Genomic DNA, 27,700 nt, shown 5'->3' with positions numbered 1-27,700 from the left:
CTCTGCAAGATTTTTGTTTGACTTTTCCTTTTCTCGGTTTCCTTTCGAACTTACAGATGTTGCCACTCTAACCATACAAGCCTTTCAGTTTTGCCACCTCCTCTTCGCACTTCCATCACCACCCTCTCTCTTTTCTTTCCTTTTTGTTTCTTTAGGTTTAATCTTCATTTCCAGCTTCAGAATTAAAAAAAAAATGGGGACTTCGAAGAGGCAAGTGAAAGCAATGCTTAAGAAAAACTGGCTTCTTAAGATTCGTCACCCTTTTATCACTGCTGCTGAGGTTTTACTTCTTCGTTTTTCTTTATATTTTCTAAATTCTTTTTCGGATTCTTTCTTTCTTTCTTTTTTTTTTTTTTATAACTTTGTTTGTTTCTTTTTTCGTTGGTTGTTGCAGATTTTACTTCCAACAATCGTAATTTTATTGCTAATAGGCATAAGAACACGTGTTGATACCCAAATTCATCCGGCTCAACCGTAAGTCAAAATTTTTTTCTTTCTGTTTTTACATTTATATATTTGAAATTTTGGTCTTTCTAATTTTTTTTATGATGAACTGAGTGTTATTGAATTGGTTTAGGTATATAAGGAAAGATATGTTAGTGGAGATAGGCCAAGGTATATCCCCTAATTTCCAACAAGTTTTGGAATTATTGTTGGCCAAAGGAGAGTTTATAGCTTTTGCTCCTGATACTCAACAAACAAGGATGATGATTAACTTAATATCCATCAAATTTCCCTTATTGCAGGTATCCTTTAGGTTTTTTTATTTTTCACTCTTATTATTATTTTTAATTTTGTTCTGTTTCTTGTTTTTTCTTTTCGAGATTGTCTTCGTTTATCTGTCATACAATGAGTGTGATTTACCTATGGTTTTGTTTGGTTCATACATTCGCTGTTTACCTTTTAAAATTTGCTGAACTGTAATGGTAAATGGTAATCAAACAAAACACATTAGAATGTCATTGTTCTTAGTAAAAGTAAGATAATGCATTTTGTTCTGAACAGAAAGTTAAATTTTTAATCTTTTGTTATTAAAAAAAATGTTAATATTTTCATCCATATCAGAATGTACTTTTGTTTCAAGTAAAAGTCTAGTAGAAATATAAACTATTAAACAGAGCTTTTTCTAATGTTTACGAAATACATCATTGAGAAATTTAAATATCTAGGTGGTTTGGTTTCCTCTTTTTTTTTTTTTTTTTTTCTAGGTCAATGCAATGTTTTTCATATTACAGTTGCAGATCAAAAGCCATAATGTGTTCTGAATGTTGGTTATAAATTTATTTTTCATTGTTGATCCTTCCTTGTGGTGAAGTTATAATTTAGCTGTTGCATTTGAGCCACTATCCCTGTTTTTTTGAATTTCTCTCTTACTGTGATTAGCAACTTCCCTGTTTTTGCATGCACTTTTATCACTTAATCTCATGAAACTTGGTTTCCCGGCTGCAGCTAGTTTCTAAAATATACAAAGATGAGCTTGAGCTGGATACGTATATACAGTCAGATCTATATGGTACTTGTGATTTCAAGTAAGTTACACTCTTTTTACTGTGGTAATGATATGAGGGCAGCTTGGTTATATTATTATGTGCTTCATTGTTGTCATGAACAATTTTAGGAGAAATAAATGGGGAACATACTATTTGGTTACTTCTACTGGGTAGATTGACTTTTCCAAGAACTTTGAAGGACTTTCAAATTAGTAATTAATAATTCTATGATGGAAGTTGACATACACTTGAATTTAGGTAAAAATTAGATCTTAAATGGTTTTACACATTTTTCATGATACCGTGTGAGCGTTACTGAAATCCTTGCATTAGTGTTGGCCCCCCCTCCCCCTTTTTTTTAATATTTGTTTAAATTCATGTGGTTAAAATTCATTTTTATTTGCTTTGCAAAAAAGAAAAAATGATGATGTAGAAAACCTTTACAGTTATTTGTTCTACATTGCACGTGTACAAGTTGTTTTTACTATTGTGTTGTTGTTCATCTTTCCTTATATTCCCTCTGCTCCATTTTTAAGTATTCTGTTGTTCTTCACATTTGTATACATTGGATGCCCTTCATAATCTAAAATATCTTTATCTTATAAGAGAAGCATAATTTTATGAGAACTCTTAGAATGGTACATAGCACAAATAAACTTGGTTTAATTTTGATTTTATCTTGGCCTAGGAATTGCTCTAATCCAAAAATTAAGGGAGCAGTGGTGTTTCATCATCAAGGTCCTCAGTTGTTTGATTATAGCATTCGCCTCAATCACACATGGGCTTTCTCTGGATTTCCTGATGTTAATAGTATCATGGACACTAATGGCCCTTATCTGAATGACTTGGAATTGGGTGTTAATAACATCCCAACAATGCAATACAGCATCAGTGGTTTTTTGACGGTATGAACCAATAGTTCCTTCCTGATAGTGTTTGTATTGCACAATTGTTTCTTTAGGTTTATGGCTTTTCTTTTGATATTCTTTTTCTCAGTTTATGCTTATCCTTAGGGTTGATGAAAACTGAATGATGGATTTTTTCTTTATTTCAAACTATAAATTTGAAAGACAAGATAATAGTTATTTTAATGTGCATACCATATGCATCGTATGTATTAATATTCAAATGTTGTCTTTATTTCTATTTCTTTTTGTAGAATTTGTACTTCATTGAGTCCCCCCTCTTGTTATATGTAGTATGAGTTCTCTGATTTTGCTTCATGTATTCGTTTTCCTTTTTTTTTTTTTCAAAATTCTCTTCACTGTGAAATGAAGGTCATCTACTCCAGTTATCATCCCAAATTTGATGAAGTATGTCTTGCTCTTGTTGATGATACTTTTTTACTTACTGCAGCTTCAACAGGTGCTAGATTCTTTTATCATATTTGCTGCCCAGCAAACAGAAACTGGCATTGCCAGTGAAAATATAGAACTTATACCATTGAACTCAACCGGTGTAACATCATCCCTTGAGTTACCTTGGACGCAGTATAGCCCTTCAATTGTAAGAATAGTTCCCTTCCCAACTCGAGAATACACGGATGATGAGTTCCAGTCCATCATTAAGAGTGTCATGGGCCTGTTGTATGTTCCTCTTGATCATTAATGTCTCTGTATTGATCCTTATTAATTTTACATTAAAAAGGGTATTTCCACTGCTAACATGTTGGCAAACTGTTTTTTGTTGTCCTGCCTTTGGAATTAACAGGTATTTGTTGGGATTTCTCTATCCAATCTCTCGCCTGATCAGCTATACTGTGTTTGAGAAGGTTTATAATGACTATAACAATTATAATTTCTACATGTCTAACACATTTATACATTTTTGGTTAATTTTGCTTCTATTTGTTTTCAATATTTTATGTTTTCATATAGAAGAAGTTTGTTCTTTCTATTTTCCTAATCTCTAAATAATTTTCCTTTTCTAATGTTTCAGGAGCAGAAGATAAGAGAAGGTCTATACATGATGGGTTTGAAAGATGGGATATTCCATCTCTCTTGGTTCATTACATATGCTTTTCAGGTTAATTTTTGGTTGTGGACTTCTAGTGAATACTCTTGTATTTTTCCCTTTCTTTGTATTTTTGACGGAGTGTGAGGCAGTCCTCTTTTGATTTCTATTTGAAACTTTTTCTTGATTCAATCTTTTAGGTTAGAAATCTACGATCTGCATTTGGTGTGGATCTAGTGCTAATGGATTAAATTGACAAATGATTCATTTGAAATTAGATAAAGTGTTAATTTCCTACATTTAATTCAAATATTTGATCAAAATTGATATTGAATTGTAGCATTTTAAGTGGAAGAAAAGTAACTTTGTCATACCAATGGGACACTTTTTTTGGTTTTTAATGGGAAATATGAAATGCATAAGGCCTGTCCACACTGTATTTGTGACTGCTTCATGGACTTAACTGGTGTCTCCATAGGACCTGTCACAATTAATATTGATTAATGTGATATTATGAAATCTTTACATGTCCAAATTAGTAAATACCTTAATTTAGACAAGAATGCTGTATGTGTTTTCTGGAATTCGGCAGGTTGAAGTGGATCTACAGAATGGTGCTTAATTCATGTTTAGTATGCAATATGCTGTGTGCAGTAGCATACATCTAAATTTGAACTCTTTTTAACTTATACTTCATGAAGGCTTTGTCCTGTCTTCTTTTTAATCTGTAATTAAAGATGTCTAACTTTTTGGTTATTTGTGCATTTTCTTAGTTTCAGATTTAGACGTTAGGGTCAAGGTAACAGAGCTGCTTCAATGATGAGAACCTCTTCATTGCATAACCTATTAGGGACATTATTCTTGCTTTCATATTTTTTGTCCGGAAAGTAGATTTTGTTTCTTAAATAGCCATCATGCTACCTACAGCCTCCTGAACCTAGATGAAGTTGACCCTGGTTTTCTACTACCATATTGTTAGTAATACTACTTGCAGGCTGGATGGTGTCTTTGTAGATTTATTAAATCTGTCTTGTGAAGGAGTTGGTATATGATATGGGTTGCAAAAATTTTACTATAATGGTGGCAGTATAAGAAAACATGTAGATGGTTTGGGAGTTGCTCTTGATGTTGTCAGTCTTGCTTCAGCAATGATTTTTGGTGGTTGATTAGAAAAGAAAAGGAAGAAAGTGGCAGCAGTGGGAGGAGGCTTGTAATATATTCCTGTACAACACATTTAGGTTAAAAATTGGAAAGAATTTATTTGACTTAAGCTTCTTTTATGATTTTGAACAACCATGTATCAAATATGTTTCTGTAGTTCAGTTATGCTATGGAATTGTTAGTTCAGTTTTTCTTTTGTAAATCTACACCTACCTTGCTAGAGAGACAGCAGATGCTTAGAAATTTTTATTAATATCATTAGTTTCATGACTTAAGAACCCGTTTCTTTTAGTTGCTAATTTTTTATTTATGTGTGCTAAAATGAAGTAGTGGGTGATGAGTTGTCTTGGGTTGGGGATCATTACTTCTGGGATTCTCATGTTGATTTAATTTGATTCCATTTGCAGTTTGCTTTTTCATCTGTGATCATTACAACATGTACCATGGATAACCTTTTCAAGTATAGTGATAAGACAGTAGTGTTCGTGTATTTCTTTGTATTCGGACTCAGTGCAATCATGCTATCATTTTTGATCTCTACGTTCTTCACACGAGCAAAGACTGCTGTTGCAGTTGGAACTCTTTCTTTTCTTGGGGCCTTCTTTCCTTATTACACTGTCAATGATGAGGCAGTTGCTATGTAAGTACTCGTGCAATGGACAGATCCTATTCTTTTGATAATTTGTTTCAAATTGTTGTGATTTCAATTAGCATGTTTTATTACAGGTCATTAAAGGTCATTGCCTCTTTTCTCTCCCCCACGGCCTTTGCTCTTGGATCAATTAATTTTGCTGACTATGAACGTGCTCATGTAGGGCTTCGTTGGAGCAACATATGGCGAGTATGTTCTGTATGAGGGAATTTTTTTGCTGCTAGTTAGCTTATTTAGATTCTTTTTTATTTTTAAACTTTTCTTAAACAATCGTTGATGTAGGGATCATCTGGAGTGAACTTTTTGGTTTGCCTTTTAATGATGTTGGTTGACACTTTGCTGTACTGTGCAGTTGGTCTCTACCTAGATAAGGTATATCTTTTAAAAGCCTAATTTTTTCTTTTCTCTTTTGCTTAAAGGGTTTTTAGTTGTTAACTGGTATCCAATTATACTGTTTGTTATAATGGTCTCTTCTATTGTTATGATGCATATAATGGAGAAAAAGTGGGAGAATTGCTCTTGTTATATAGGAAACCTTTTCGGTTATAGTTCTGCTGATAACAGAGTTAAAACCTTGTTGATGTAGAACAAGTAACTTGTAACTCAAATATTCATAAATCCAATATTCAATAATCTATTAGTTGTCTGAAGTGTTTTGCAATGTTAAATGAATAAGTTATTGTCATGTTAAATGTCAAGTTAAGAGAACCTTTTTGGCTTTCAATCGTGATGGTTGGAAAATTTCAATTACACTGGTTAGTGACAACTGGTTCTTCTCAGTACCTGTTTATCATTTTCTCAAATCCGGAGGAAATATAAGGTTATTCATACTTTATAACATAATATTCAGCCTCAATATCAGGTTATTTATAGTAGTGAATATTAGGATGGTATATGTCAAAAGAACTTTTAACAAAGAAATTCTTTGTTACGAATAATGAAATCAAACCTTTAAATGGACAAGCTATCTTTTACTGATCTTGCCACATTATCCAAATCAAAATACTGAATGAGTTTAAACCCTGCACAAATCACAAACTAAACTAGTATCACGTTGAGAGTTTTGTTCTCATCGAATCAAACCATTTGCTCCAACAATAATTTTTTGTGTTGCAATATATTTGTCCAGATAGTGTCTTTCTCAAGTTGACAGGGTGCCAGATGAAGTTTTGTTGTTGAGTTTTGTCATTGACGGAGATTAGGTTTGTTCCAAAGTTGTAACAATTGATCCTGAAAAGGGATTATTATTATTTACTATATGCATCAGGTATTTTCTGTCTAGTTTATGCCTTTTATTTAGAATCCTTAAAAGTCAACACTTCAGACCTAGTATCTTTTACAATATTCTATGATGTCGCAATTAATTTAATTTAATTGCTTAATAAAGCAGCTTTATGAACTAAAGTATTCTCATGGTTAATTTTGGTTGACTAATATCTTACATGGAAATATGTCTGATTCTATGAGGTTACTATGCCTTGTCTGCCTTTGCTAGAGTATTTTGTGCATGAAATGTGCTGAAATCTTCCTTGGATCAGGTTGTTCCCGGTGAAAATGGATTGCATTATCCTTGGAACTTTATATTTGACAAATGCTTTTGGAAAAAGAAAAGTACCATAAAACATCATGCTTCCAGTTATGAAGTAAAAATGAATGATACAATCTCCAAAAGGCAGAGTACCTTTCCTAGAAAGGGTATGTCTGGAGGTGCTTTGGAAGCAATAAGCTTGGAAATGAAGCAACAAGAGATTGATGGCAGGTACATTTACTGAAACTAGTATGCTTCTTTTTTGTTGATTTTAATTGGTTTTGCCTTTCAAATATCATGTTTGACATGCAGATGTATCCAAATAAAGGACCTGCATAAGGTTTATGACACTAAGAAGGGGAAGTGCTGTGCTGTTAACTCCTTACAGCTCACCTTGTATGAAAACCAGATTCTAGCTCTTCTTGGTGAGTATGCTATACTTTCACACCTCAATATCTCTCACCTCTTTGGTCTTCCCAACCCTCCACTGCAATTTTTTTGTTCATTTTTTGGAACCAATTGTTGAAATTCCAATAGCCTAAAGTTGGTTCTTCTCATTAGCTCTTGAAGGTTTTGCTATGTTTATGGCCATGTTTATTGAAATGTACTAAGTTTAGGAGTGGTGGTGGGGGCTGCCTCCTATTGTCCAAGCCAATGGATGGGATTTTAAGAAGAAAAAACCTTTGATAACCAGGCTGTTTAATCATATATATTTTTACCATAGCCAGCACTTGCATTTGACGGGTATGTGAGTAATTTCATTAAAACATTTAAAAGTTATCTGAGTTTTCTATACGAGAAGAGAACAAGTTGGTGAGAGATCAACTCATTGGCTACATTATATGTTAGTGTATATATATATATATATATATATATATATATATATATATTCTTTAAAGAGGATATGATGCTTTAGTTCATTTCTACGTAAGATCTTGCCTTTCTTCTTTATGACTTTTTTTATATCAGCATTCCTTTTGGTAGCATGAATAAGAAATCATGTCCATATATATAGACATGAAGACATTTGAAATCTCAATGTTGCATTTGATGATGTGACTTCTAAAATTGGACTGTTAAATGTGTGTTTTAGTTGGCATAAGAAGTTTTTAGAAGTGTAAACTCCTTTACAATTGGGTATTTCATTAGTAATTGCATCTTGTTTTTGTTTGGTCCACAAAAAAGAGGCACCTCTATGAGCTGAACATCGGTATTGCAAGTTGATGTTTCATTAGAACAATTTTTCTATCAGGGACTTGAACTTGAGTGAAGCAACTTTGACTTGAGTGAAGCAACTTTGACTGCATCATTTATAAAAGGAAATGCTGACTTTATTTCTGGTACTTGAGAAAGAACTGTCTTACTGGATGAGCTAATATTGCTTTACAATCTGTAACCTTTTTTTTTTTTTTCCTGAAAATGATAGAAAAGTTAGCAAACTTCTATCAACCCCTAACCTGTTTCCAAGTTTTCTTTTCTTTTTTTTTTTTTTTTATAGAATTCCGAAACATTGTGTTTCCTTATATTTGTACACTTTTAAAACTACATACATGCTGGAAGAAGTACAAAAGTCCAGAAAAAAAGATTGCGGCTATGCTTCTGCTTCTTTATTGCTGACATGTTGGAATATTTGCAGTCTTATTAAATTTCGGTCCATCAAAAAGAAAAATCTCTTTCTTTTTCTTCTTAACTGGATAATTTTGGTTTGTCAATTGATTTTATGCTGTTATATTGAAGGACATAATGGAGCTGGTAAAAGTACAACAATATCCATGCTTGTTGGCCTTCTTCCCCCAACTTCAGGGGATGCTTTGGTATTCGGAAAAAGCATTCTAACAGACATGGTATGTTGTATTTTCCATTGTATGCCCTCAACATGTTAATATATTGTATGCCTTCTTGATTAGTAGTTGGAAAGGAGTTTTTCTGTATATAGCTCTTGTGGGTTGTGTAGTGCATGCTTCCCAATCTGTTTATAGTTGTCCTTGGTGGCACAGTGGCTTGTAAGTGCTGCATTATGGTATATTTTGATCTGGTCTATTAATTAGAAAGACTATTCTAAGTCAACATCTATTCATTTGCATCTCACTTTGAGGTGTTCAATTTGTTTTAAGAGTCAACAAGCATTAAAAATTAATGCTTTTGTAATTTTCTTATATATCATCCTGGTTAATATTGTTGAAGCTGAAACATTCACCAAGTGTATTCCACCTTTCGCCTCACTTTTGTGTTTTTTATTGTCAAGTTTGGAATTTAGAACTAACTTGCTGATATTCCTATTAGAGTTTGATATCGAACAGGACTGGTAGTCACTCAGGTATGAATAGGAGGTTTTGTATCCATTGATGATCCACTTTCTTTTATTGTATCAAATTAAGCTGATATCGTGTTATGTTCGCAAAATTTTTTGGCAGTATGATAAATTTAGGCTCTTTTGAGATTTGCATAATAATAGCTCTCTTTGTCTCTCTCTTTTACATGCACCTGCAACTGGCTTGTTTTTATGCATTTTATTCTTTTCTGTTTAGTGAATGCATGGACATTGAGATTGTCTCAAGTAACTTGAGTTTGTTGTAGCTTTATGACATATGGTGCATAAGCTATATCAAATTCTTGACTTACTGATTTTAATTAAGTTTTAAGCTGTTTAAGTATTACTGCTAGAAATGGTTTTTTTCCCCTTTTTTTTTCCTGCTTCATTCTTCTTTTCCCAATCTCTTTTGTTTCTTTTGCTGTTAAAAACTGATTATGTTTCTAATGTTGTTATTATTATGAATGTGTGCTGTAGGATGAGATACGTAAGGAGTTGGGGGTCTGTCCACAAAATGATATCCTTTTCCCTGAATTGACTGTAAGGGAGAAGCATCTTTTAATTTTGAATTTGTACCTAATTAAATGTGTAGTATTTGTTATTTAATTAAATTGTTTTATATTTAGCTTTCTAAATGCACTTCAAAATATTGAATGTTATTTCAAGGGAAGTTTTGGTTTGTATGGTGGATGATAATGAGCTTCTGCCACAAGGAGGCTATTCTAGTATACGTCTACTTGATATAGTTTTTCTTTCACATCTTATTACTTGGCATGCTACATCCTTTTTCTCATTCCTAGGAAAAGCTTTGTAATCTTGTATGTTTGTATGCAGGTTCATCTCAAACTTTATTCATTTTTTATTCATTTTCTTTCATTACTTATCAGATGGTACTGGAAATATTTTAAGTCACTTGGTGATCATTTTGTTTGTAAGATCTGTCATGCATGTTGATTTGCAGATGGACATCCATAAATAAGTGCACAAATGTGCATTTGTTCTCTCAGTTTTACTCATACAGGTTTATGTTTATGTTGTTCGAACTCTGGATTAAATGTTGAACATGGTTAGGTGTCCAGCATTCAAGTTTTTCTAAGTGTTCACTTATAGTTGGAGGGTCGAGGCCTGTAGCAGTGTCCATTTGAGGTGTTGGATAAGTGTCCAACATAGGTATTTGTGGCAAAAAGAAGAGTTGAGCATGTAGGTCTACACGTTATATGTACACTCTATGCTAGAAGCCCCTTGTAACAGTTTTTGTAGGCCTTCTTCTGATGCTGTCTATGGAATTTAGCATGCTTAAATTTTGTAACTAGAGTAATTTATTGTAAAATAGCCCTAACCCTGTTGCCAATATTTTGTGATAGTCAAAAACTTACTTTCTCTTCTTTTTAAAAGGGTGTGGTTAATGGGTGGGCACTAGTTAAAAAATTATTTAATTACTATTTTAGGAAAATTTTTTGCATTTAATACACTAATTTTAACTAATTCAATATGAACCAATGCATTAATTGTACTTTTCTTTCCTTAAATATCACCTTAACCAGTGCTACTAGGCATTGGTTAACAATTTCCTTCTAAAAAATCTGGATTTCCAAATTTGTTCTAGTTTCTTTATATCTCTACATTTAAAGTTTCTGATTGGTAACTATGGTGATCTGAAGTGGCAAAGTTTGACTTTGTTGATTTCCATTTTCAGGTCAGAGAGCATTTGGAAATGTTTGCCATATTGAAGGGTGTGAAGGAGGATACTTTGGAGAGTGCTATAACTGAGATGGTGGATGAAGTAAGTTCGTGTCTACCTTACTGAATTTGTGTGCATATCTTCACTTGATATTCTGAATCATTAGTTTGTTTTTGATGCAGCTTAAGCAGATCTGTTATTTTGAAAATCTATAATTCTATGTTTGGGACAATGCATTTGTGTTTGGTTTGTTGGATGATTGTGAGTGATGAATATGGACATCATCTGAAAGTTATTTAGGATTCAATGCAGCTATGTATTTGAGAGGGTATAAGTGGATAAATTTTGAAGTCCATAAATCACTACAGTATCTCAAATGCACCTCTAAATAGAGATCTAGCAAATCCATAAATTTGAAAATATCAAGAAAATCATGTTTTATTGGTTTCTGTTTCCAACTCTTAGACAATTTGAAATCCAAATCCCTTCTTCAAAATTTAAGTTTCCAAATGCAGCCTAATATTAGGTCAATTAGCTTTCATAACAGTTTTGATTTAATTGGTTCATTTTAGGTTGTTTTGGATTTTTGGTCTGTAAGCTTTGGGTGTTTTTGAGCTGTGCATTTATCATGTGGTGTTTGCCCGTTTTGGTAAAGTTTGAGGTTTTGTGTAGCCTTATGTTTAAGTTAGATCCCTCCACCTTAATTAATTGGTTTTAGGTTAGGTGCCTTAGCATGGCATTGGGGCTTATGTTCTTTGTTGCCTCAATTGTTATTTGTTGACTGTTGTTTGTTTTATTGTAGTTGTTGACTGTTTACCGTGGTAAGCCTATTTGTCTAAGTTGTTAATATTGGGTTGTCAGGAAAACTAAGTAGTGTTATCTGACCTTGTGAATTTCAAGAATTGTTGTTGCCTTATATTCCAATATAGATTCCAATAGGGTCTTTCCATTATTTTCAATTGGTATCTAGCTGTTTTTTGTTAGGTGTTTTAGCAATGTCAATTGTATTTGTTAGGTATGAGTAAAATGATTGGCTTATTTTAATTTAGGTTGGTTTGCTCTCTTTATTGACATGATAAACTTCATGTATGGTTCATTAAGTTGTTTATCTCTGTAGTGAATAATTTTTTTTCCAACTCTTTTTTTGTGATTTTTTTCTCTTATTTGGTGAGTACCTAATTCTCACAATAGTTTTTTATCACAATTTTATTGGGCTCAGATTCTATATGCATCATTGGTATTACTTGAATGGAGGGAACCTGGCTTACCTTGTACGGAATGTGTATTTCTGGACTCTGAGACTTGCCGAAAATGAAGTGTTCAATATTATAGGGTCTGAACCAATCAATTTGATTTAACAACATGTGTTCTGTAAAAATTCTAGGGTTATGCATAACAGAAACATGCCAGTCTTTTGGAAAAAATGTTAATTGAATCTTATGGAAAATTTGTTTTAGAATCGTTTAATAAAAGCAAAAAATATCTTACATGCTTCTTTGTCTCAATCTTGAAGTCCAGAGGACCTGTCACATGCTCTCTCTCTCTTTATATATATATGTGTGTGTGTGTGTGTACATCTATCTATCTATTATTTCCCCTTGAATGGTTACATTTTTAACTTCTATTGTTATGGTCAGGTTGGTTTAGCAGATAAACTGCACACTGTGGTGCGGGCCCTTTCTGGTGGTATGAAGAGGAAATTATCTCTTGGAATTGCATTAATAGGAAATAGTAAGGTGTGAAAATGTTCCAGGTCGCTATTAATATTTCTTGATTCTGGAAGTTGTCTTTGTTGATTCTTGTTTTTCATTTGTTCTTATCACAGGTTATTATTCTTGATGAACCTAGTAGTGGAATGGATCCATATTCAATGCGTTTGACCTGGCAGTTAATAAAAAAAATAAAGAAGGGTAGGATAATATTACTTACAACCCACTCAATGGATGAGGCTGATGAACTTGGGGATCGGATAGCCATCATGGCTGATGGTTCTTTGAAATGCTGTGGAAGGTTGATGTTTGTTAACCAAATGTTTTATACATAAGACGTGTTTTTTTGAAAGTTATTCTTGAAAGAAATCAGAAATCAGGCATTAGAATTGCATTTTCTCAAAACTAAATAACATATATGTATAATTCATACTCTTGCTTCTGAAATGAATTTGAATTTATTACAATGTCTAGGAGTTTGTAGACTTCTGCAATACTGTGCTGACATTTTTAGAGTTGTTGAGGTGAAGGATCACTAAAGACTTGGATTTCTTCCAACCAAAATATAAATTAAAAAAAGTTCTTTTGTCTCATTACCTTTTTTTCTCCTTTGTTTTTCTCCCCCTTAATTCATGGAAATCCATCTTTTAGATTGTGGGATTTTACATTTGGTTATAGGCTAAAAAAATTGTACAAGATTTTACTTCTTTTTTTTTTTATTTTCTGGGAAATATTTTAACATTGCTTCCATAATTTCTAATGCTTATTTTTGAACAGTTCCCTTTTCTTGAAGCATCAATATGGGGTTGGCTACACTCTTACATTAGTGAAGGTTAGCTTCTGTTTCTTCTTATTTTTCTTATGATTTTGTTCAAAGATTAATGTATTTTCATGACATCCTTGGTGGTCTGATTATTCATTTTACTCTCAGTCTGCACCAACTGCTTCTGTAGCTGCTGATATTGTTTACCGTTATATACCATCAGCAACCTGTGTAAGCGAGGTATTCATGTGCTTTTATACTTCATTGTGTTTCTTTTAAATCAGTTTAATGTTAAATCTAAGGAGTATTCATCTGTAGTAGCATCCAATCTATCAACATCTCTAATACGTAAAGGGCTGAATTTTTTTTTTTTTTTTATTTTTCTTGTCAATTTTTTGCGGGTAGTTTTTTCCTCAATGACTTTGAATAATTTTGGAGTTAATAGATATTAGCTTTGATTGTTGTTTACATTTTTGTTTGTTACTGAATGTGTGTAATGTCTTGGTTTTACATGTAAAAAAGGCAGGTTGGAAAAAAGTAAAAGCAAAAAAAATAAGAGATACTTTTCATAAATAGTGTGATTTGCTTATTATAGCATATATTTTTGCTTCAGTAAAATTTTCAAAGGCTCAGAGATGGGTTTAATAAAAATTTCTTGCAGTTATAGTCTTTCTTTGCCTTGAAAACATATTAAATATGAAGTTTTTGTAATGCTGGTTCTATCTTATACCAGCAAAAAAGTGTAAACAGGTGAAGAAATAGAAGGAAACTACAGCTAGCCATAATTATGAACAGAGTGAAAGTGACCCATGATTTAGAATTCATTATCCATGTTGTAGTTCTGGTAAAAAAAGGTTGTCTGAAATTATATGTGTTGTATATTGTGTAATATAATTGTTAATTGTCTTATAGGTTGGAACTGAAATTTCCTTCAAGCTTCCTCTAGCATCTTCATCAGCCTTTGAAAGTATGTTTAGGGAAATTGAAAGTTGCATAGGAAGATCAGTTTCTAACTCAGAAACAAGAGTTAGCGAGGATAATAATTATCTTGGCATTGAAAGTTATGGTATATCTGTTACAACTTTGGAGGAAGTGTTTTTGAGAGTTGCAGGTTGTGAGTTTGATGAAGCTGAATCTGTTAAACAGGGAAATAATTTTGTTTCACTGGATTCAAAGCCTTCTCATGAGCCAGTGCCCAAAAAAATTTCACATGCTAAGCTTTTGGGAAGTTTTAAAAAGATAATTGGGGTCATGTACTCCATTGTGACGAGAATTTGTGGTTTGTTTGTTGCTACATTTATAAGTTTCATGCACTTCTTAAGTATGCAATTCTGCAGCTGTTGCATTATTTCGAGGTCAATGTTTTGGCAACATTCTAGGGCATTACTTATAAAGAGGGCAGCTTCTGCTCGAAGAGACCACAAAACAATTGTTTTCCAGCTTTTGATTCCTGTGATCTTCCTGTTTTTTGGTCTTCTTTTTCTCAAGCTTAAGCCACATCCTGATCAGCAGTCTGTGTCTTTCACCACTTCACATTTTAATCCTCTTTTAAGTGGTTCTGGTGGTGGTGGACCAATTCCTTTTGATCTATCCTGGCCTATTGCAAAAGAGGTTTGTTATTCATTGTTTTTTACATTTTTCTAGTCGCAAGTTCTGTTTTCTGATTTCATTAACATGACCAGAGTTGTATACTGCTAAAAGTCATGATACTTTTGGTATCATGCTTCTTTTGATAAATGATATCACAAGAAAGGAACTATTCCTCTCTCAAAATGCTGTCTACTGCAGGTAACAAAATATATTGAAGGAGGGTGGATTCAAAATTTTAAACAGACTGCATATAAATTTCCTGATTCAGACAGGGCTTTAGCTGATGCTGTTGAGGCAGCAGGACCAGCTTTGGGACCAGTTTTACTTTCAATGAGTGAATTTCTAATGTCCAGCTTTAATGAATCATATCAGTCAAGGTAGATTTGCCTTAATTACTAAATTATTTACTTTTATTGTTATTTCTACTGTTCTCAAAATGGCAGAAGATTGTCTGAGAAGCATTGAATTATTTGTAGCATTCAAAGTCCATTTCTCTACATGATTATGCCCTGCTAAAAGCTTTTGTTTGTCATATTGTCCACATTTATTTATTTGTAGCTTTTCAATTTCATCTCTCTTTCTGGTTAGTAATCCATAATAAAAGCCTTAATTTGTTATTGTTCGATCTGTTTTAAGATGTTTGTTTTCAATGCTGTAGATCTATTTTTATTGCCTCATTATCATACAGCACAGACTTTTCTATTTGTTGTTAGACATCTCAAGCTTTTATTTTTTTTTTTTGGCCAGTAGCCTCATAATGATTTAATTGGTGTGGAATGGTATGTTTTGTGCTCATATTTTTCTATATCTCAAAGTGGTAGCACATTTGCCTGTTTGTCCCATTTTTGTTTTTTAAATGAATTTCTGAATTATATATCTTTTAAAGTGGTACTATCAATTTAAAAATATTCCAAAGGTGCTTCTCAAAGCATTTGATGCATGCATGAAGCCTGTTGAGGCAACAAACTTTTGATAGTACTACTAAGGCTGTGGTTGATATCTGGTTATTGCATCTTAGGGGTTAAGCTGGAAATATACCCAAATAGTGATTGAGAATTGATACTTGGTATAAGGATATGAGTAAGTAGAATCTATTAGATGTTTTAAAATCAACTGGACCCTAAAATATGTGAAAGGGTTTTGTATGTCTGGAATTGTTTATTTAATGTGGTGGAATGACTTCTGTTCTAAGTTGGTTATCCGAGTATATTTTCACAAAATGTGCAGTGTTGATAAAAACCGGGATTTTAGGTTTTGCTTCGTTTGGGCAGTAAAGTGTTTAATAACGAATGAAAAAATGGGTTGGAAAGTGGAGTGGATACCAAATAAGTGGGAATCATCTAGCAGTTATTTGTAGATTTAGTAAGGCAAGTTTGAGGATAAAGGAGTTACGTTATTTAAGTAGATGACACAGAAATGGCAAATCTAAGAGATGAAGCAAACTAGGTGAAAAGGACTTTGTCGCATGTGGCATAGGGAGGATTTTGTTCTATATACAGAAGAACCATAGAAAAGAAATTGTATAACCATGCCCACATAGTTCGATGAAGACTGTTTTTGAGTTGGGTTCTTTTACCATTATCTGTCTGTGCACATTATTTTAGTGATTTTAACTGATTTATGCCACAATAATCATTATCACATGCCTTTCTCTTTTTCTTCATGTAAGGATTAATTAATCTATGCTTTTTGCTCTGGTTTCAGCCTATTCTATCTTAGGTTGAAAAATGTGCCTAAAACTTTTGTTTCCCGTGGTTTCTTTCATCATGTTTGAGTATTCTAATTGTGATGAAAACAACTGGAATTCGAATCACTTACTTTAAGCATGTATGTTACTTTTTTTTTTTTTTAATATCACAGTTGCTTTTATGAATGTTTGGGTAGGTATGGAGCAGTTGTGATGGATGACCAGTATGATGATGGGAGTTTGGGGTATAATGTACTGCACAATTGTTCTTGTCAGCATGCTGCTCCAACCTTTATCAACTTGATGAACTCTGCGATTCTTAGGCTTGCTACTAACGACAAAAATATGACAATTCAAACTCGTAATCACCCTCTTCCAATGACAAAAAGCCAGCGGTTACAACGACATGTACGATTCTCACTTCTTATTAATATAAATAATCCAGCTACAAAACATGGTAAGTCATCCTATAAGTGTAGTAAAGATCTAAACATGTGGTTGCATTTTTGACATATGTTTACATCCTGTGGTATTTCTTGTTAATTTCTCATTAAAATAAGTTCTGCAGTTATTAAGTTTAGGGTACCCTACATGTTTAAACATAACAGAGATCTCTCTACCTGTTTCTAATTGGTTTTAGGATGGATGTCATGACATTCTTGCTTGATTTTAATAATTTTGTTTTATACCATCTTAATATTGACAAGGTATACCTATGTGAGAAAAAGTTGGGCGGGATGATAAAGCCATTTAAAAAATGTATAAGATGTTTGTAATATTCATGTAAACACTTTGCGATGTTGTAGGGTAAATTCTTTTCTGTTCAAAATTACAAATTAAAGAAAATGTTGGTATTTTTGTTTTGCGCCAACTTAATATTGACAAATACTGCAAGGAATTACCAAGGGAGAAAAAAGTGGGAGGTCTAATAAACTTTCCTGAGAATGGACATAATGGTTCTAACAAGAGGGGGAGGGGGAGAGGAGGGGTTATCATTTAGGCTTAGATTGTATGACAGGTTAAGTGGCCACCTTTCTGGCAGAAGTACAAGTACCAGAAAGTGCAATTATGGATAGGGATGTCATACCCTGAGCCACTCTGTACCTTTGATGATTTAAGACAAGCATCTTTCTTCTATGTAATACATGTGGGCTTTGCATCGAAGTAATGATTTACATGCTTGCAACTTTGCCTAAAGCACCAAAAACATTTAAAAAAATAAAAAGGCCCTCAGTGTCTTTGTTTTGCAGTTTTTAACATATATTTTAATTTCTAAACAGCAATGTAGCTGCTCATTGATATTTTGTTTCTTTCATTTTTTTCAAAAACTCCTGCTGGATATTCACTTTGAATTCTTATCTGAAATTTGCAGGATCTGGATGCATTCTCTGCTGCAATTATTGTTAACATAGCCTTCTCATTCATTCCTGCTTCATTTGCTGTTCCCCTTGTAAAGGTATAATCCTAGGTAGTTTTCTGAGTATTATTACATGATTGTAGCATCATAAAATACTTGGTTGTTATTCTTGATAAGCAGCAGTTAATTGCAAATGTGGAAAGACAAAGATGTTTGCTTTCAGTTAGACCCTGCCTTTTATTGGCTCATTTTTCTTTAGCAATTAGATATAAGAATAAGAAAAAAAGAAAGAAACAGATGAGCAACTTTCTTGATATTTCATATTAATACAAAAAATTCACTTGCTCATTATTGAGGGAACTTCATTCAGAGTGGTAGGTTTGTTCATATATGTTATGTTAAAGTTTAATGGTCAGTTATGTTGTTCCCTTATTTATTCTTTCCAGGTTACCTTGTCTCTTAACTGTCAGGCTACAGATATGTTGATGTGTCTACATAGAAGTACTTTGATGATTGATTTTCTAAGTTATGACCTGAGTCTATTTTTTATATACTCTTTCTAATTCATTAAGTGGTTTTGATTTGAAAACAAATTAAGAAATCCAAAGTGAATGGCAGGAGAAGAGAACTTTCTTTTTCATCATTCCATTCAAAATAGACAGTGAAGCGTGTGCATAGCATTTATGCAGGCACATCAAATATATGCAGTTCATTGCTCCATTCTCATGTTTTCTCAACCTTTATTTAGTATGTTTACCTTTTGCCTGTTTATACTTCTCTGATATTCCTCTTCTGGGTCCTGTAATATAAGTTTTCCTTTTTTTGGGTGCTTGTCGTCTGTACCAGATTCATGCAGTAAGCCTTTTCTGTCCAATACATCATCATGGTTTGAATCATTGCATTCCTGCTTAACATAAGGTTTGGTTAGGCCAAAGTCTATTAGCCAATTTTCTTTACTTTTGGCTGAAATTTTGTTGCAATTATAGATTTCATAGGATGGATGCAACATTTGGCTAATTCAAATGGTTCCAGGAGTCAGGACCATAGGTTGTGCATTCCATTGTCCGTATACCCTCATCAAATTTCCAAGGGTGCCCGTTTGATTTTCCTGCTCTTTAGGAGAAATGTTGATTACAACTGTCTTGAGTAGTAAGGAGGATTGGACCCTTTTCTATGACTTGACCGTCAAGCTCTTTTATTTCTGCTTTGGCTTCCTCTGTAATATTCCCCGTATACATTCTTCTCTTGATCATCGCAGGTTTACTGGGTTCAGTCCTTTCCTGCAATTACTAGTTTCATGCTTCAGTAAAAATCTTTTTCAGTTATATGTATAGCCGATAAAATGTTGTTTGTCTCTAGATGAAATTGTTTAGTTCATGTGACACAAATTGATTCCTTGTCTTGCATTGAAATTTATTCACCCATCTTTATATGTACCATAGACAATTATGTGCCATTGAAGCTTATATCAGCAGTCAGGTCCACCTGAAAACTTGCATATTGTGGAACAAAGTTTGTCCATGATTTCTGCTTTTTATTTGATGCAGGAACGTGAAGTTAAAGCTAAGCACCAACAACTGATTAGCGGAGTATGTTTTACTTTACCCAAGAATCCAACTAAATTTGTTTAGACAATACATTTATTTCATCATAAATTTTTTTCTCAGGTTTCTGTAATTTCATATTGGGTTTCAACATACATATGGGACTTCATCAGTTTCTTATTTCCTTCAACATTTGCCATAATTCTCTTCTATGTGTTTGGTACATTCCTAACTAAAATTTTCTCAACTAAGCACACACGCATGGATAATATTCATATTATTGATTGTTAGTCGCAGTTATGCATTTCTTAAACATTTTGAGCCTCCAAATGCTTTGGGAGTTGCTAGATATCCGAGATAGTAATTAAATGTTCAGAATTATGTATTTTTGCTATTAATTAACGAAAGATGTACTCTTATTTCATTTTGCATTTTCTGAAGTCCATAGCATTTCCTAGGGACGTGGAAGTTTGGGAATTTGGACATCATGTGCAGTTGTTTCTCAAAGTTGCTGGGCTAGTATTCATAAGATAATTTGTTACAGTTAATTATAAGTATTCCTTAGTTTTCTAGTGACAAAAGGAGGTGCTACTAAGTACCTTTTAATATGGTTGTGACTCCTGACACTTAGTGCATGACTCATGCAATATATAACGAGACTGAATGAATTATGCTTTTTCTCCCTTTTATATCATCACTTTGTCATGCAGCTTTATCTTGTTTAATGATTATTTTACCTCTTTTTATCTTTTGAAGCTTTTTCTAAGTTGCAATGTAATTGGGGTCTTTAGGTCTTGACCAATTCATTGGAAGAGGTTTCTTGCCAACAGTCATCATGTTTCTGGAGTATGGCCTGGCAATTGCAGCATCAACATATTGCCTTACATTCTTCTTCTCTGACCATGCTATGGCTCAGGTAGGGTTACATTCTTGTTTTGTTCTTTATTCTCAGCATTTAAGGCTGTAAGTTTGTTATTGAAATAAACGTTTGCCTTGTGCTGGCAGAATGTGGTTCTCTTGATCCACTTTTTCACAGGACTCATTCTCATGGTTATCTCATTTATTATGGGGCTTATAAAGACAACTGCAAGTGCAAATTCTTTTCTGAAGGTTAGTTTCCTTGAGTTTAGCATTCACCATTCAGTAGTTAGATTGTCAGTTTCTATGATGGTCTCTGTTTCACAGCAATCAAAAAGTAACCTTCTTTAAAGGTTTTCTTTTCCTCTACATCAATAATTTTCTATCATCAAGGCCAGCATGATTGTTATAACCGTACATTGAGTTAGTGAGGCGAATCTTAACTTTCAAGTTTAGTTATAGTGTCACTTTTTTAATGTTAATGAAGTATTGAAACTAAACTTTTCAATTGTGGAAATTCACAGTGTCTCACAGGCTTTTCAAGATCATTGTTTTTCTTATTTTTTATTCTTTTTTTTTTTTTTTTGGAATTCATTCTCTCTCATGTCAACAATAATTCAGCAATTTTGTATGCTAAAACTCATTAGTTTCAAGTACAAGTTTAGTGGCAATTTTTGGAATTCTCTCTTAAAGAGAAAAGATCTAACCTTGTGAAAATATGGATTATGGTATGATATAATACCACATCAATGCTGCTTCTATAAAGTAAATCGTTCCAAATGTTGGTCAAAATATTTATCAGGAACTAATTAATCAGGGCCATTGAAGAAAGTGGATAAAATTAAATGAATAATGGATTAGATGAAAGACTGATTTGAGCACTCATTAGAGTATCTTTTCATACTTTAATTTCTGGATACCCACATGATTTCCACCCCCTCTACCCCTCCTTCTCCTTTCCCTGTAGAACATCCAGTGTGCACTACCTAATGCTTGAAATTTAGAAAAAAACTCTGTTGTCCCAGCTACATTTTTAAAGAATAATTTCTGAAACTTGTAAGAACTTGCTTATGTATTTTAAATTGAATTTGATGCTATTGATAGTCCCAAATGACTAGGACTGTTCCAATGCCTTTGTTTGTCTCACAAGAATATATATTTATTGGCATTAAAGAAAATTAACACTGCTATAGCATCTTTCAAATGTTTGGAATTTCTGAAATTGGCCAATAACCGATGTTGTTATTTATCATTGTTCCATGTGCTGCAAGTTTGTTGCTAGTATCTGTGGACTTGACTAAGTTATTATGTATTGCTACAGAATTTCTTCAGATTATCCCCTGGGTTTTGTTTTGCCGATGGGCTTGCTTCACTGGCTCTTCTTCGGCAAGGGATGAAAGATAAGTCTAGTGATGGGGTTTTTGATTGGAATGTGACTGGTGCTTCCATTTGTTATCTTGGAGTTGAGGTTATTATCTTTCGTATTCCTTCTGCTTGATTATTGTCTGCTATTATGCTTATCATCATCTTTACCATGTCAGAAGTGGAAGTCCTTTGTGAATACAGTTTTGAGTTGTTCATGTTGAGAATTGAAATTTCCTTTTTGAATCCCATATTTGTTCTGATTAAAAAATTCTTTTTCTTATTTCTCCGAGGAGTTGTTTGTATAAGTACTAGAACTAGCCATTTGCTTTATCTTGATTTTCCTGTAACATGGAGTTTCAAACAACAGACTTGTCTCTTTATTCTTGGCTAATTTGGACTGTCAACCTGGCATTGATTGCTTATCACTCCTGATAGAAGGTAATAATGGAGAAAAACCATTGTCTAGTAACCTGAGATCTTTGAAAATTTTAATGCATGAGGAGAGGGGAGTGCATGATATTCTTGATTAAACAATTATAACCTTAAAAGGTTGCAGCTAAATGTGCAGTTTGAAACTTATGTAAGTGGTTTAATATTGTATAAAGAAACATTTATCTGTTAGCTCCTTTTCAAGCCAGATATAACTAGTTATTTCGGTTTTGCTTAGGCTAGAAGCTTCCTTTGCTCTAGGGGATTCAGATTTCAAAAGGAGAGTACAAATTGCAGGATGCCATTTTTTTTACTATGCAGGAAAATTGACTAAATTGCTTAAGTTACATGAAGGAGTGCAGAAATTGTTTCCTCTTATTGCTACATCCCACCTTGGTGGTGAAGTTTGCCTCTGGACATGGTCCTCAATAAGCATATCAATGGATGCATTATGCATTAGTTACCGCTTACCATTTTACTCATTAGGTACAATTTGAAAATGGGCTGATTTGGATCTGATTCAGTTTTCTTTGTGTGGCAGGCCATTTGTTACTTTCTTCTGACGCTTGGACTTGAACTCTTACCTACTTGTAAATTGACTCCAGTAAGACTTATAAAGTGGAGGAGAAAAAATTTTCAGGGTGATGCTTCTGTTTTAGAACCTTTTCTAAAATCTTCCTCTGAAACGGCTGTTCACCTTGATGAAGACATAGATGTAAGAGCAGAAAGACAAAGGGTTCTTTCAGGTTCCATTGACAATACCATTATTTTCCTGCGTAATCTTCGGAAGGTATCTCCGTGGACTCTACTGTCCTTGATTTTAGTCATGTCATTCTGGCTCTCTTATTATTGCTTAGTTGTAACATTTATCAACCAAACTCAGGTGTATCCTGGAGGAAAGCATTACTGTGCAAAAGTTGCTGTAGATTCATTAACTTTCTCGGTTCGTGCTGGAGAATGTTTTGGCTTTTTGGGAACAAATGGAGCTGGGAAAACTACCACTCTGTCAATGCTAACTGGTATTCTGCTACTGTCCAGCTTAGACATTAATATTTTTATGCAGAACAGTCCAAAATAAGCATAGTTTATGCCAGATTGTTTTGTGAATGTATTGGTTCAATATTGTGGAGTAATGAAATTCATGAAGAATGACTAAGCCTCCATAATTGTTAATAATTTAATTATAATTTTCTTTCTCTTAGATTGTGCTGCATTATGTAACACCTGGTTCATGAATCTTCATGAGAACTTTACTCTGTTTTACATATTGTACTGTAGTAAGATTTTAGTCCATCTGAACCATATCTTTTGTTTTTCTTTTCCCTCTCATAGGAGAAGAATCTCCAACTGAAGGAACTGCTTTTATTTTTGGCAAAGATATATCTTCAAATCCAAAGGCTGCCCGTCGCCATGTATGTTATATTCTTTTATTATTTTACTCTTATGACTGATCTATATGACTGGATGGTTCATCAAAAAGCATTTAACTATTTTCTTTTATTTCATGAATCATCTGCAGATTGGGTACTGCCCTCAGTTTGATGCTCTATTGGAATATCTTACTGTGCAAGAGCACCTTGAACTTTATGCAAGAATAAAAGGAGTTACAGATTACAGAATAAATGACGTATGTGTATCTATCATAATTATTCTAATCATTATACTAGAGGGGTTCTAGTTTTATTTGATTTGAGAGGATTGACTATTAGCCAATGAGTTGTCTAGCTGTACTGCCTTTCTCCCTTTATTTGAAGGAGCAGAATATATGGTTAAATGATTTTGTTTTAGTTGCAGTACTCCATTCTGATTGACAGTTCAAGTTCTTTCACATAAACTCCTTGAACCATGTATCATCAATTATCCAAACAAATAAATAAATAAAAAAGAATTATGTAGTTTGTAGTATTCAATGTAGACAATAATTTGAGAGGTTTGATCTGATTATAAGTCTGTAATAAGCCCCCACTTAAACAATATGTGGTGACACCAGTTAGCATGTTAGGATCTATGTATTAATTTAATGCAGTAATGACCACATGATGCATGGAACTGTTTTGGCAGGTTGTTATGGAAAAGCTGCTAGAGTTTGACTTACTAAAGCATGCTAACAAACCATCATACACTCTTAGTGGAGGAAACAAGCGTAAATTGTCTGTCGCAATTGCAATGATCGGAGATCCTCCAATTGTCATTCTTGATGAGCCATCCACAGGTATGCACAAGTTGCGGAAACTTGTGAGTTCTTGGAAGGACTTGATAAATGTTTTATATGCAGATCTCTATGGTATATGCCATTTTTTCTTTAATGATAGAAAATAGTTTATATCTTTAGACATTAGAATGTTAATAGCTTATAGATCTTGTGATCAAGCTTCGATGTTGGCTTGGTTTCCTTGCTATGTTGTAAGCATGTTGGTTTGCTTTTTCTCAAATGGTTGAGGGTTCTTCCCAAAATTTATGCATGATTTTATTCTAAAGCTCCTAGAAATTTTTAATCTCAAATTCTCAATGCATTATTTTTAGTTCTTTTTACGTGCTGCTTGTTTTGAGTTTCAGAGCTACCAGTCACTGTAAAAACTGTTCATCCCTCGTGTGAAAGCCATGCCTTTCTAGTCTGTTCTGTGTTGTTCAAGAGTTTTGTTTTGATTAAATTCTAGCTGATTGTTGTCTTAGAAGGGCATGTTATGTGAAATGTAAGATATTTTATTTAGAGCTTTCCTTGCTTCATAGCAGTTAGTAATTATCAACTATTATAGGTATGGATCCCATTGCAAAAAGATTCATGTGGGAAGTAATATCCCGCCTATCAACCAGACAAGGAAAGACAGCTGTGATCCTTACTACCCATAGCATGAATGAAGCCCAAGCTTTATGCACCAGAATCGGGATAATGGTATCATTGTTCCTCCCATTCTAAAAACTTAAGCAACTTGTTGGCATTCACTTAAAGTGCACTGTCTTCCATTTAGGTTGGAGGCATGCTAAGGTGCATTGGAAGTCCCCAGCACTTGAAAACAAGGTTTGGAAATCATCTTGAGCTGGAGGTATGTAGTTAAATATGATGTCATTATTTGATTTAATAGTGTTTAATATTCCAACTTAATACACTCAAACACTCGTAATGTAAGAAATTTTCACCTGCAATCAGGTCAAACCCACTGAAGTGAGCTCTGCTGATTTGGAAAATCTTTGCCGCATTATTCAAGAACGGCTTTTTGACATTCCTTCCCATCCAAGAAGCCTACTAGATGACCTTGAAGTCTGTATTGGGGGCATTGACTCCATTACATCTGAAAATGCATCAGTAGCAGAAATTAGCTTGTCAAAGGAGATGATAATTGTTGTAGGACGTTGGCTTGGAAATGAAGAAAGAATAAAGACTCTTATTTCTTCTAGACCGGTTTCTGATGGGCTTTTTGGTGAACAGTTATCAGAGCAGTTGGTTCGAGACGGTATAAGTGATCTACTGATGTTGCTTATTTTAATAGCCATTCACTGCTGATGCAATTTTTGCATTTAATAGAAGATGTGAAAAAAAGTTTCTTATCACAAATTTGAACTTGCATTGCACAAAGACTAGGAATAAAACAAGACATTTCTAATTCATAAGGGCAATGACATTTTTAATCATGTTATCGTTTCCCCATTGTTGCTTACATTTTCTTTCTTATAGCATTTTTGGCTTATTGTATGAATTTCTCTAGGGGGTATACCATTGCCAATATTTTCTGAGTGGTGGTTAGCTAGAGAGAAGTTTGCAGCCATTGATTCTTTTATGGTATCTTCATTTCCTGGTGCAACTTTCAACGGGTGCAATGGAATAAGTGTTAAATATCAGGTAACATTCATAGCTACTTACAGCTATATATGCCCTCCTTAATTTTTAAGTAAGAATAATCCCTTAGTTTTCAATGAATTTTCAATTGTTTGATCGATTTGGGAGTAATTCTATGGTCTAATCACTATTGATTTGTGCTATATTTTTTGCACTAGAAGCGAGTCATGTCAGATTAAACATGAGATATTTCAGCTCTGTATCTAATCAAAATAGTAGTTGTGTTTAATTTTATGGTACCTACATTTCTTAAATAAAATGAAGCTTATAGGAGATGATGAGGAAATAAGTTCATATATCACATGGCCAAAGACCATGATAAACCCATGAAGAAGCTGAAGCTTCTCTTGGGTGCTTGGCCTGGGGCCTGTCATCAGCAAGATTATAATGGGTTCATGTGACACGCCTTGTTACTATGTTTCAAAGTCTATTCATTTTTTTTAGTACAGGATCCATTATCAGTTACAGATTTGCATTTTAGGAAAATGAGATCCATTGCCTTTGTTGTATTGTCCTTTACTTGGGATAAGTACATCCTTTAGAATCTTTACCCTGCAAAATATTGTAGGCCTTTCATGACTCCATTGCCTTTGCTGTACTGTCCTTTACTTGAGATAAGTACATCTTATACAATCTTTACCCCGCAAAATATTGTAGGCCTTTCGTAACGCTGAAATATAATGGGGTGAATGTGTCACTTCAGTCTCATAAGTTATCATAAGCCAAATTAATTCTCGTATCTTGTATAACAATCCAGAATCCAATGTTTTCTACATCTCATATCATATGCCAAATTAATTCTCAAGTATTGTACCTAGATGAAGCAGAAGAATTTGTCATTGTCATAAATCTGATCTTCTACATCACTGTAGGTTGATATAATCAATTTTTTCTACATTATTGCCGCTATAGGGTTTTTCGGTGTAATTGAAACATTGTTTTTCTTATCTTAGCTTGAGTGACAGTAACCGATTCAGAATTTTGTTGCAGTTGCCATATAGGGAGGGTCTCTCACTTGCAGATGTTTTCGGGCACCTGGAGAGAAACAGGTTAGCATCTCTCTTTAACTGCCTTTCCTTTTTCTTTCTATAATTTTTTTAAGGGACTTTACAATGATACTGATTTTTTAAAATTTTTTATCAGAAATCAACTGAGCATAGCCGAATACAGTATCAGCCAATCAACTCTTGAAACTATATTCAACCATTTTGCAGCTAACTCCGGATAGATCAAAAACATTAGTGCATCTTTACATTTATGACCCTTTTTTTTTTAAAACGGGTCACATTTGGTTAAGCTTCTCCCTTGTTCTTTGTATAAGATTTTCAGGGAAAATGTAAAAATAAAAAGCAGGCAATATATATTATTGCAAAAACTAGAGCACATTGAAATGTAAATTTTGCCTATCTAATTCAAAAGAAATATAATTTTACAAGATTACAGCCCTGTCCCTGCACTAGTCCAGATTTGATTGGGACAACAGGTGGCCATTGAAAGTTTGAAGCATGGAATAAATCAATTGTTGATCTAATTGACACCAATGCTGACTCTGTAAGATCTGCTTTAGACCATTTAGATAGCACTGCATCTATGAGTATTTTTAGCTTCCAGGCTGAGGATCCTGACGGCTGTCTTGTCGGTTATCATCGTGACTTTTGTTACTTTTATGTTCTGCTGCCTAAATGGCAGGCTATAATAGCCGGATTGTATGGATTTTCGAATTACAGTAGTGCTAGAGTATCTAGGTTTATTTACTCTTGCATACGTTGACCAATCTAATTTACTTT

The 27,700-nt window shown here is 33.5% G+C and overlaps 1 protein-coding gene across 6 annotated transcripts; it reads left to right on the top strand.

Annotated features, from left to right (window-relative positions):
- On the top strand, window positions 1–27,348 carry ABCA1 (ATP-binding cassette A1). 6 transcript variants are annotated; one of them, XR_016333227.1, is made up of 40 exons: window positions 1–280; window positions 395–474; window positions 578–746; window positions 1,450–1,529; window positions 2,179–2,395; window positions 2,847–3,076; window positions 3,201–3,261; window positions 3,429–3,515; window positions 5,012–5,244; window positions 5,331–5,445; window positions 5,539–5,628; window positions 6,795–7,015; window positions 7,097–7,209; window positions 8,522–8,628; window positions 9,573–9,635; window positions 10,792–10,878; window positions 12,414–12,512; window positions 12,602–12,786; window positions 13,263–13,317; window positions 13,417–13,488; window positions 14,161–14,859; window positions 15,037–15,215; window positions 16,723–16,933; window positions 17,898–17,981; window positions 19,430–19,471; window positions 19,550–19,646; window positions 20,218–20,342; window positions 20,432–20,536; window positions 21,606–21,752; window positions 22,620–22,868; window positions 22,962–23,097; window positions 23,411–23,490; window positions 23,598–23,705; window positions 24,140–24,290; window positions 24,835–24,971; window positions 25,048–25,122; window positions 25,227–25,530; window positions 25,783–25,916; window positions 26,867–26,962; window positions 27,057–27,098. XR_016333227.1 is itself a non-coding variant. In XM_022910918.2 (40 exons), the coding sequence occupies exons 1-40, from the start codon at window positions 194–196 to the stop codon at window positions 27,139–27,141; spliced, it is 5,658 nt and encodes a 1,885-aa protein (XP_022766653.1). In that variant the 5' UTR covers window positions 21–193; the 3' UTR covers window positions 27,142–27,348. The 6 variants fall into 6 exon arrangements, 5 of the variants coding, with proteins under 5 accessions (XP_022766653.1, XP_022766656.1, XP_089609749.1 ...); XM_022910918.2 differs by having other exon boundaries at window positions 21–280; window positions 26,904–26,962; window positions 27,057–27,348; XM_022910921.2 differs by having other exon boundaries at window positions 26–280; window positions 14,737–14,859; window positions 26,904–26,962; window positions 27,057–27,348.
- Window positions 27,349–27,700: the final 352 nt, after the last annotated feature.

The sequence above is a fragment of the Durio zibethinus genome, chromosome 1, assembly GCF_047325235.1.
Source record: "Durio zibethinus cultivar Kanyao isolate XHJ-2024 chromosome 1, ASM4732523v1, whole genome shotgun sequence".
NCBI lineage: Eukaryota > Viridiplantae > Streptophyta > Magnoliopsida > Malvales > Malvaceae > Durio > Durio zibethinus.
Note: the sequence above shows the minus strand (reverse complement) of the source record. Positions and strands in the feature narration are given on the sequence as shown.

Bases quoted from the DNA above. Each gene is read 5' to 3' on its own strand.
- ABCA1 (XM_022910918.2), top strand. From the start codon at position 194: ATGGGGACTTCGAAGAGGCAAGTGAAAGCAATGCTTAAGAAAAACTGG. The intron at 1,530-2,178 runs GTAAGTTACACT...ATCTTGGCCTAG, and splicing joins TATGGTACTTGTGATTTCAA to GAATTGCTCTAATCCAAAAA. The intron at 26,963-27,056 runs GTTAGCATCTCT...ATTTTTTATCAG, and splicing joins GGGCACCTGGAGAGAAACAG to AAATCAACTGAGCATAGCCG.